This window comes from Salmo salar, chromosome 14 (assembly GCF_965601325.2).
Source record: "Salmo salar chromosome 14, fSalSal1, whole genome shotgun sequence".
Lineage (NCBI taxonomy): Eukaryota > Metazoa > Chordata > Actinopteri > Salmoniformes > Salmonidae > Salmo > Salmo salar.
The window spans coordinates 31,478,910-31,491,005 of NC_138304.1; the positions used below are offsets into that span (position 1 = coordinate 31,478,910).

The 12,096-nt window shown below is 43.6% G+C and overlaps 1 protein-coding gene across 1 annotated transcript in view; it reads right to left on the reverse strand.

Moving 5' to 3' along the window:
* LOC106569164 (adenylate cyclase type 1) overlaps positions 1–12,096 on the reverse strand; it is a 54,569-nt gene that overhangs the window by 15,547 nt on the left and 26,926 nt on the right. Inside the window, exons 5-6 of the mRNA XM_014140214.3 lie at positions 2,007–2,134; positions 153–311 (exon numbers count right to left, since the gene is read on the reverse strand). Of these exons, the coding sequence (XP_013995689.1) occupies positions 153–311; positions 2,007–2,134 (287 nt within the window). The remainder of the gene's footprint in view (positions 1–152; positions 312–2,006; positions 2,135–12,096) is intronic.

The following is a 12,096-nucleotide window of genomic DNA, read 5'->3' on the forward strand; positions in this document are numbered from 1 at the left end:
AGCCTCATGTGGTGCTACCTACTGCCGTTGTGCTTTGGAGCAAGGCACTTAACCCCTAATTACTCCAGAGGCGCTGCTCACAGCCTGTGTTGTGTGTTGTTGTGTGTGAAGTTGGGACAGTAGATTTTGGCATGGTGGTAACTGGTACTAACCCAGGCAGTCCCCCTGCCTCCATCACGTTGGCCAGTGTGACATCGTTGGACCACACGTCATACTGCCACTTCCTCAGTCCCAGGACCCCACAAAGAACCCGGCCCGTGTGGAGACCCACACGCATGTTCAGATTCACCTCTGTGGCTTCCGCTACCGACCTGCAGGTGCATGAGGAGAGTCATGACAACATTAAAACATTGATACTGTGTGTATGTGTGTGTGATTGTGTGTGTATACGTGTGTGCGTGCGTACGTGTGTGTGTACCTGCCCGCCAGCCAAGTGCCATGTCCCTAAGTGTGCCTGCATGCATGTGTGTGTGAGTGTGTGCATACGAGTAGATGTGTGTGTGTTTGTGTGTACTATAGCATTCCCGTATACAAATAATTTCTTGCCTTAGCAGGCAATGTCATAAATTCCACAAATGTTATTCTTCCATGATAAATGGTGCTGCTCCTCTTCACCTAATAATATAGAAAGACCAGGCAGCTGAGTTCTAACCACCCTCCCTTCCACCCTCCCTCTCTCTCTCCGGAGGAAAAAGTGCACATGTTCTGGGGAGATAAGCCAGAAGGACAAAATGGTTGCTACACTGGATTCTAAACTATTTTTTACCTTTTTTAATAATGTAAGAGTGCAGACAGAGGAAAATTCCATCCGTATGGAGGGAGCAGGGTGAGATTTAAGAGCAATCTTTAGACTCTAAAATAAACAGGGCAAAATGCTACACTGGTCACCAATAGGAATATAAATGAATATGCGTATGAATCTACCGTTAATATAAAAAGGCATGTGTTTTCATTGTGCATTGTAGCCCTATGTGTCTGTGTATAGTCCTATACTGTCTGTTTTTGAATACTGACATCCTGTGTGGCCTTGTGCACATAGAGCCATATAAGACCAAGTCCATGGCCATGCATTTAACACGGAATGGGATAAAGCTTTTTGAAGTATTGAGCTCTTTCTTCTTTCTCCAAATTGTGCAGGACATGCAAATGAGACAAACACTTTCACGCTTCATAAGGAAGCATCCAAATACATTTCCATTCCCGCGCCCTCAAATGAGATTCCACTCTCAACTCTATCTGCAGTCTTGGCATGTATTCATAGCAGCCATTGACAATCCCACTAAGGAATCCTTCAGCCTGGACTCACTTGAACCACTGTGGTTTAGAGGAGAAGAATAGAGAATAGCAAAATATCCCCAGTCTTCAGTTGGGCATTTATCCCTGGTCAAACCAAATGAATCAATATAATGGCTGAAAGCCATGCAGCAGGCTCATTCCACAGAGCCATAAAGAGCTATGTAATATGGTATCCATCACAACTCAATGTGTCTGTACCTAGGGCTGTGGCAGTCACAAAATGTTGGTCTCATGGTAATTGACCGTTAATTATGTAAACACATTTAGCATCCCCCTGGCTTCCACACACAGCCTACAAGCCACTGATGCAGACCTCTGGAACAGCTACATTTGAATAAAGTCTAAGAAAGTCTTATAAAGTCTAATAAATCCATGCAATACAACCTACACCTTCACAATAACTCCATTATTTATTTTAGACAGGTCTAAAGAAGCATGATATGAAGAAAATGTAGTCTATTTCAGTAGAACAGAATAGCATACTCTGAGTTGTCCTTATGTTTGGTCCTGATCTGGCTATGCCAAATGGCTGTGGGCTACACTAGGTGACGTGTTAACCACGGACGACCCATACAACCTGGGACATAACATCACATCAGCCCGGGACCTGGCCAAGAACACGACGTCATGGAGAGACAAATGCCGCAGCGCTGCGCTCCAAGGTGCTAGCAATGACTGAGTGAGTGTTTACCAGAAACCTATAGACTCACGTGATGGTGTCGATCATGTCCAGGCCCATCTCCACGCAGCAGTGAGCGTGGTCAGTCTTGGGTTGGGTCAGACCTGACACACAGTAGTAACAGTCTCCCAGGATCTTTATACGCCTACAGTGGTTCTCCTGTCAATCAGAGACAGAGACGGGGTAGAGGGAGAGAGAGAGAGCGTGAGAGAGAGTAGAGAAAGAGGGCTATATAAAGCAGGCAGACAGGCATCGAGGCATTTAGTTACTGTTCGATTGAATGTTGTAATGGGCAAAACGAGTGACTTAAGCAACTTTGAGCGTGGTATGATTGTCAGTGCCCAGCGCGCCAGTTCCAGTACCTCAGAAACGGCCGGCTTCCTGGGCTTTTCACACACGACAGTGTCTAGCTTTTACAGAGAATGGTGCGACAAACAAAAAACATCCAGTCAGCGGACATCCTTTGGACGAAAACAGCTCGTTGATGAGAGGTTGAAGGAGAATTACAAGAATCGTGCAAGCTAACAGGCGGGCCACAAACAGGCAAATAACGGAGCGCTACAACAGTGGTGTGCAGAACGACATCTCTGAACGCACAACTTGTCGATCCTTGTCACGGATGGGCTATTGCACCAGACGACAACACCGGGTTCCACTGCTGTCAGCTAAAAACAAGAAGCGGCTCCAGTGACCATGCGATCACCAACACTGGACAATTGAGGAGTGGAAAAACATTGCCTGGTCCGACAAATCCCGGTTCCTGTAGCCTCATGCTGATGGTAGAGTCAGGATTTCCCGTAAGCAGCATGAGTACATGGAACCATCCTGCCTGGTGTCAACGGTACAGGCTGGTGGCAGTGGTGTAATGGTTTCTCAATTGAAACCAATTGAGCAACATCTCCATGCCCCAGAGAATTCCGGCTGTTCTGGAGGCAAAGGGGGGTCCGATCCGGTACTAGGTGGGTGTACCTAATAAACTGACCACTGTGTATACACATAAGCTTTCTAATATTCATAGCAGTATGCCAGACCTACGATATTAGATTGCCTGGTGCCCTCTATCTAATATCCATTCCCCTAAGCCAGTGGTTCTCAATCCTGGTCCTGGGGACCCAAAGGGGTGCACATTTTTGTTTTTTCCCAAGCACTACACAGCTGATTCAAATGATCAACTCATCATCAGGCTTTGAGGATTTGAATCAGGTGTGTAGTGCTTGGGAAAAAACTAAAACGTGCACCCATTTGGGTTCCCAGGACCAGGATTGAGAACCACAGCAAGCCATTCAGGGTACATACTGTATGTTAACATACTGTATGAAAATCTGTGCATCCGAATTGGGTCTTGTGCATCCATATACAATATGCACTAATGTGCAAATACACTATGACCTATCTGGTCCCACTTTAAATAGAGTACAATTTATATAGGCTTTATATAGCAGACATAAAGGCTTCATAGGCATCACATATATGCTTCACAAATCATCTATAAGAATATGTCATACTCTATAAATGGTCTATAAACGTACATATGTCATACTCTATAAATGGTCTATAAACATACATATGTCACATTTTGCAATTCATCCTACAGTTAGAATTGTTATGTCCTTATGCCTTCATGTGATTTGTTAAGAACCTTGAAATGCATGTGTTGTATCAACGTGCTATATAAATACAATTTGATTTCATGTCACGCTTTATACACCATTTGTAGAGTATCCCATATGCTTATAGATGATTTGTGAAGCATTTATGTAGTGCTTATGAATCCTTTATGTATGCTATATAAAGCCTTTATAAATTGTACTTAATTTAAAGGGGTACTGCACATTCGGTAGGCTACTGTGCGTGATGTACACACTAATGTGAACATACAGTATATTGCATCATGTTCTGCACAGCACACAATTGTTATATATTTCTTACTTTTTTTTTAGGTATTTTCTTAAAACTGCATTGTTGGTTAAGGGCTTGTAAGTAAGCATTTCACTGTAAGGTGTAATACCTGCTGTACTCGGCGCATGTGACAAATAACATTTGATTTGATTTGATATAAAATGTAATTAAATGAAAACAGATAAAAACAGTCCCCACTCCAACAAGTATCATCAATGTAGTATACTGTAGGCTACTGTGTGTGAAGTACACACTAACGTGAACATACAGTTTATTGCAAGATGTACTGTACAGTACAATTCCAACTTAAATAAGGAAATGCTTCTAAGCGCAGAACCACAAGAGTCCCCACTCCATCATATCATATGATCAGTGTTGTAGACGTTTGTTGGTGAGTCACACCGCCTGCCTGTCTGCCTGGCTGCCTGGCATGATGTGAAGCTGTGCTCTGTTCTGGGATGAAAGGTGCGTTGGAAGTCTAACCCATCATTAAGGATCTGTGAGCCACAGACATCACTAGCCAGCTGAACTAGGGGTGGGGGCTGGGCTGCTATGGGGTAATACAATATCCCAGCTCCCGTTGTTTCTCCATGGAAGAGATGTGATCGTGGGCTGAGCAGAGCATGTGAACAAAAAAAAACTCAAAGCCCCAAAACTATGCAGTGCATCTCTCAGTGTGCCACGGGAAGAAGAACATGGAGATGGAAGCTCTATTTCTAACATGCAAGTCTATTTGTGTTGAATGAGACAGACAGACAGACAGACAGACAGACAGACAGACAGACAGACAGACAGACAGACAGACAGACAGACAGACAGACAGACAGACAGACAGACAGACAGACAGACAGACAGACAGACAGACAGACAGACAGACAGACAGACAGACAGACAGACAGAAAGCCTCTTGAATTGAATTGAATTGAGAGAGCTTGTTAGCTGCATAAAATATGGTTTTACTTTCCATAATTGTACCTACATGTTACACTCACTTTGTTATCGCTCAGTGGCACTGAGGCATATTTCTTTCAAGTCAGATATTGTCTTAAAAGATAAACATAAAAAAAAGGAAATTCTGTGTTTTGATAGGACCTTAACAGCAATAATGAATGATGAAAATAATGCGGAAAAACTCGGATTCGTTTAACGGACAAAATCATAATTCATCATAAATCAAATTACATTATATTTGTCACATGCGCCGAACACAACCGGCGTAGACTTTACCGTGAAATGCTTACTTGCGAGCCCTTTCCCAACAGTGCACTTAAAAAGTAAGTCAATTAGCAAATAAAAATAGAAAATAGTAGCATAATAGATAACAATAACGAGGCTATATACCAGGGGTACCCAGTCAATGTGCAGGGGTACGAGGTAGCTGAGGTAATACGTACATGTGTAGCTAGGGGTAAAAGTGACTAGGCAATCAGGACAGATAATAAACAGAGTAGCAGCAGCGTATGTTAAGAGTGTATAAATGTGACTATGTGTGGCGTCAATATGTATGTGTGTGTGTGTTTTGTGTGTATGAGCATAGGTAGTGTGTGTGTGTGTGTGTGTGTGTGTGTGTGTGTGTGTGTGTGTGTGTGTGTGTGTGTGTGTGTGTGTGTGTGTGATGTGTGTGTGTGTGTGTGTGTGTGTGTGTGTGTGTGTGTGTGTGTGTGTGTGTGTGTGTAGTCCAGTGAGTGTGCATAGAATCAGTGCAAAAAAGGGTCAATGCAAATAGTCCGGGTAGACATTTGATTAACCCTATCAGTCCCGAGATCCTAGCAAAAATCAGCTTGTTATTTATCTGACTTATATTTCGACTCATAATTAAGTGTTTTACCATTTTCTTTTCAGGACAACCCGTATAACACAAAATAATTTCACATAAACAGTTGCATTCATGAGTTTTATTGATAAATGTAAATTAAAAAAAGGTAAGTCATAGCAAAAACCTGATCAAAAGGAAATGATATGAACTCTGTAAGTAGAGAAATGTTTTGCTCACTGGGAAATGAATATCCAACTAGTCAGCGTTAACTGTGTGGAGTTTGGAGTTTGTGACAACAACTATGTGAGCTTATTACAGCATTATAGACACTATTTCCTGGGATTTCCAATAATCTTCTATTTAGAAGAAGCCCTTACCTTCTAACAACTGTTGTGAGCATCTTAGAGAAAACCCTGTTTTTCTCCTTCGGGATCCACCCTTGCCTGACAAACACCGCTTTAGCTCAGCGCCCGTTAATCACACAGACTAATGGTGGGTATCTATGGATGCAGAAGAACTAGACAAATTGTGTGTTTGAGCTACAACAGAAGTCTGTAGCTCAAACACACAATGTTTAAAAGGGGTTAGAAGTACAAAATTCACCAGCAATACGGTGGGACTTATTGGGTTAACTGTTAAGGAGCCTTTTGGTCCAAGACTTTGTGCTCCGGTACCGCTTGCCGTGCGGTAACAGAGCGAACAGTCCGTGGCTTGGGTGGCTGGGGTCTTTGACAGTTTTTCGGGCCTTCCTCTGACACCGTGTGTTCCTCATATCCAGATGGGAGAGGCCAGTGTGGAGTGCAATAGAGATAGTGTCATCTGTGGATCTGTTGGGGCGGTATGCGAGTTGCAATAGGCGATAGTCATTTAGACAGGTTACTTTGGTATTCTTGGGCACAGGGACTACAGTGGACTCTTGACCACATAACCTGTCAAGGCAAGTTTTGTCTTAGCTATCTAATCATAACCAATGTAACGGGCGACACGTAGCCTCACTTCTGAGAAGACAGTAGTATTGATTAAAGAATCGAACAACAGAAAGAACAAATACAAAAACAACCCTCCAAAGCCCAAAACTAATCTCAGTTTACTACCCAGACCCAACTAGGTAGAATGAACAGTGTAACCTAAATTAAATAGACACAAAAATAGTTTGGAACACGTACTGGAAATTCTGAAACTTCAGAGGAGAGCAAGTGTTTTGGGCTCTACTTGAGGCCTCTAGCTATTTCACTAGGTCTTTACCTAGTGAAATAGGTGTGACTGCAGAAACAACAGTTATACATTTTCACTAGAACTTCTGAGACTCCACTTCCTCTGTTCCATCGGGCCCCTACACACACATTTCAAATAGACAGCTTAGGCAATAACACTGTGCCAAAGGAGCAAGCCACAGAGTTAAGCCACCTGCTTTAAGAACGTACATGCCAACTGTTCACTAACAGGTAAGTCTCCGTCTACATCCCAATTGGCACCCCATTCCCTACAAAGTGCCTTACATAGGGAACAGAGTGCCATTTGGGACTTAGCCTTAAAAAGAAAAGAAAAGAATAAAGAATTAATTTTCTCTTAGTTTAAAACCTCTTACATCTAGACGTTCCGCTAGCGGAACACCTGCTCCAATATCCAATGATAGGCGTGGCGCGAATTACAAATTCCTAAAAAATCCAAAAGCTTCCATTTTTCAAACATATGACTATTTTACACCATTTTAAAGACAAGACTCTCCTTTATCTAACCACACTGTCCGATTTCAAAAAGGCTTTACAACGAAAGCAAAACATTAGATTATGTCAGCAGAGTACCCAGCCAGAAATAATCAGGCACCCATTTTTCAAGCTAGCATATAATGTAACAAAAAACAAAACCACAGCTAAATGCAGCACTAACCTTTGATGATCTTCATCAGATGACAACCCTAGGACATTATGTTATACAATACATGCATGTTTTGTTCAATCAAGTTCATATTTATATCAAAAACCAGCTTTTTACATTAGCATGTGACGTTCAGAACTAGCATACCCCCCGCAAACTTCCGGTGAATTTACTAAATTACTCACGATAAACGTTCACAAAAAACATAACAATTATTTTAAGAATTATAGATACAGAACTCCTTTATGCACTCGCTATGTCCGATTTTAAAATAGCTTTTCGGTGAAAGCACATTTTGCAATATTCTGAGTAGATAGCACGCCATCACAGGCTAGCTATTTTGACATCCACCAAGTTTGACCCTCACCAAACTCCGATTTACTATTAGAAAAGTTTGATTACCTTTCCTGTTCTTCGTCAGAATGCACTCCCAGGACTTCTACTTCAATAACAAATGTTGGTTTGGTTCAAAATAATCCATAGTTATATCCAAATAGCGGCGTTTTGTTTGTGCGTTCAAGACACTATCCAAGGGTGACGAAGGGTTACGCGCCCGACGCGTTTCGTGACAAAAAAATTATAAATATTCCATTACCGTACCTCGAAGCATGTCAACCGCTGTTTAAAATCAATTTTTATGCTATTTTTCTCGTAAAAAAGCGATAATATTCCGACCGGGAGTCGTTGTTTACGTTCAAAGACGAAAGAATAAAAACATGGGGTCACCTCGTGCACGCGCCTCCAGTCTCTGTTCTCTGATCGACCACTATCAAAATGCGCTAATGTTTTTCAGCCAGGGCCTGCAAAGCCACCACTCAGCGTTTTGCCGCCTTCTGAGAGCCTATGGGAGCCATAGGAAGTGTCACGTAACAGCAGAGATCCCTTCTTTTGGATAGAGATGATCAAGAAGGCCAAGAAATGGTCAGACAGGGTACTTCCTGTACAGAATCTTCTCAGGTTTTGGCCTGCCAAATTAGTTCTGTTATACTCACAGATACCATTCAAACAGTTTTAGAAACTTTGGAGTGTTTTCTATCCAAAGCTAATAGTTATATGCATATTATAGTTTCTGGGCAGGAGTAATAATCAGATTAAATCGGGTTTGTTTTTTATCCGGACGTGAAAATACTGCCCCCTATTTAACACTCAATGGTTGCCAGGCTACCCAGACTCCTTGCTCCGGCTAAACACTACGCCACACCCACAGGCATTAGTTTATTCTCCGCAATGAGTCTGGATCTGAGTACTTCCCCGTCCCTTCAGCGAATGCGAACACATTCGGGGCCGTCTGATTGATCCAGAAACTGATGGGTTGGGCCAGAGCCAGAACACATTTGTCGTTGGAAAGAGAGAGACCAGAAAGACCAGAGAGTGTTAAAGAGAACATCCTCCTACTGTACAACAGAAGAGCTACACTATATAAACAAAAGTATGTGGACACCCCTTCAAATAAGTGGATTTGGCTATTTCAGCCACACCAGTTGCTGACAGGTGTATAAAATCAAGCACACAGCCATGCAATCATAAACAAACAATGGCAGTGGAATGACCTTACTGAAGAGCTCAGCGACTTTCAACGTGGCGCCGTCATAGCATGCCACCTTTCCAACAAATCATTTAATCAAATTTCTGCCCTGCTAGAGCTGCCCTGGTCAACTGTAAGTGCTGTTATAGTGAAGAGGAAACGTCTAGGTGCAACAACGGCTCAGACGCGAAGTGGTAGGCCACACAAGCTCACAGAAAGGCACTGCCGAGTGCTGAAGCTAGTAACGCGTAAAGATCGTCTCCTTGGTTGCAACACTCACCAGTGAGTTCCTAACTGCCTCTGGAAGCAACGTCAGCCCAATAACTTTTCGTCCGGAGCTTCATGAAATGGATTTCCATGGTCGAGCAGCCACACACAAGCCTAAGATCACCATGCGCAATGACAAGCGTCGCCTGGAGTGGTGTAAAGCTCACCGTCATAGGACTCTGGAGCAGTGGAAACATGTTCTCTCCACCATCTGACAGTCCAACGGCTGAATCTGGGTTTGGCAAATGACAGGAAAATGCTACCTTCCCCAATGCATAGTGCCAACTGTAAAGTTTGGTGGAGGATGAAAAATGGTCTGGGGCTGTTTTTCATGATTTGGCTAGGCCCCTTAGTTCCAGTGAAGGGACATTTTAACGCGACAGCATACAATGACATTCTAGACGATTCTGTGCTTCCAACTTTGTGGCAACAGTTTGGGGTAGGCCCTTTCCTGTTTCAGCATGACAATGCGCCCGTGCACAAAGCGAGGTCCATACAGAAATGGTTTGTCAAGATCGGTGTGAAAGAACTTGACTGGCCTGCACAGAGCCCTGACCTCAACCCCATCGAACACCTTTGAGATGAATTGGAACGCCGACTGCGAGCATGTCCTAATCGCCCAACATCAGTGCCCGATCTCACTAATGCTCTTGTGGCTGGAAGCACATCCCTGCAGTCCCCCATGACTTTGGAATGAGATGTTGGATGAGCAGGTGTCCACATACTTTTGGTCATGTAGTGTAGCTACTGCACTAATAGGCTAAGCCACCTACCAGGAAATATCCATAAACCTACATGACCTCAGTAGTTGGGAAGACAGATATAGGGAAGACAGATATAGCTAGATGCAAAATGAACATCCCATCCAAAAGAGAGGTGCAAACAATCTGCTAGTAAAGATTCCTAAACCTACACCACTATATGTACCTACATGGGAACACACCTAAACGTCATCTTTTTAATATAAACAATCACAAACAATCACGTGAGCAACCAGGGGTGATTGAAACTAGGGTGAAACCAGGGTATAACGTCCATGGTCGGGGAATATCTTAAGGCGAAGACAGTGAGGGTATAACAGGTGGTGGGCTATATAGAGCCTGGCTATAGTGAGGCTACAGTGGGTAGATAGAGGCTGGAGCTGTGGACAGAAAAGCCCTGGTGCTTAGAAAGGCTCCTCCTCTCCTCTCAGTCCTCTCTCTGTGCTGTGCTGCTTCTCTTCTCCTGTCCCTGTGTTAGTTCATCTGATCTGCCTAGTGAGCTAGGGCTTAGGAGGCTGATTCAAACCCAAGCCATGCAGGATTACTCTAGCCCTATCACGTGACCATACCACCCATGTGCAATCTATACAGCCATAATGTACAGAGAGAGAGAGAGAGAGAGAGAGAGAGAGACGACAGACAGACAGACAGACAGACAGACAGACAGACAGACAGACAGACAGACAGACAGACAGACAGACAGACAGACAGACAGACAGACAGACAGACAGACAGACAGACAGACAGACAGACAGACAGACAGACAGACAGACAGACAGACAGACAGACAGACAGACAGACAGACAGACAGCAAGAGAGAGACAGATGGGGAGAAGAAGAGAAGGGGACAGATATACAGACACACACTTTAGAACACACACATGTATATAGACACTTGTTGGTGTTAAGGGGTGAATGAGGCTAATGTTTACATCCAGATCCTTACTGTTGTATGTCCCCTCCCTCTTCAAGGTGACAAGGCATAGTAGAAAATGTCATCAAGACAAGACGGCCTGGCCATGGCCCTAGCCCATCAATATTGTGTTATATTGATCTGTCATTGTGTCAATGACAACATACAGTGAGGGAAAAATATATTTGATCCCCTGCTGATTTTGTACGTTTGCCCACTGATAAAGAAAGGATCAGTCTATAAGTTTAATGGTAGGTTTATTTGAACAGTGAGAGACAGAATAACAACAACAAAAACCAGAAAAACGCATGTCAAAAATGTTATAAAATGATTTGCATTTTAATGAGGGAAATAAGTATTTGACCCCTCTGCAAAACATGACTTAGTACTTGGTGGCAAAACCCTTGTTGGCAATCACAGAGGTCAGACGTTTCTTGTAGTTGGCCACCAGGTTTGCACACATCTCAGGAGGGATTTTGTCCCACTGCTCTTTGCAGATCTTCTCCAAGTCATTAAGGTTTCGAGGCTGACGTTTGGCAACTCGAACCTTCAGCTCCCTCCACAGATTTTCTATGGGATTAAGGTCTGGAGACTGGCTAGGCCACTCCAGGACCTTAATGTGCTTCTTCTTGAGCCACTCCTTTGTTGCCTTGGCCATGTGTTTTGGGTCACTGTCATGCTGGAATACCCATCCACGACCCATTTTCAATGCCCTGGCTGAGGGAAGGAGGTTCTCACCCAAGATTTACATGGCCCCGTCCTTCGTCCCTTTGATGCGGTGAAGTTATCCTGTCCCCTTAGCAGAAAAACACCCCCAAAGCATAATGGTTCCACCTCCATGTTTGACGGTGGGGATGGTGTCCTTGGGGTCATGGGCAGCATTCCTCCTCCTCCAAACACGGCGAGTTGAGTTGATGCCCAAGAGCTCCATTTTGGTCTCATCTGACCACAACACCTTCACCCAGTTGTCCTCTGAATCATTTAGATGTTCATTGGCAAACTTCAGACGGGCATGTATATGTGCTTTCTTGAGCAGGGGGACCTTGCGGGCGCTGCAGGATTTCAGTCCTTCACGGCGTAGTGTGTTACCAATTGTTTTCTTGGTGACTACGGTCCCAGCTG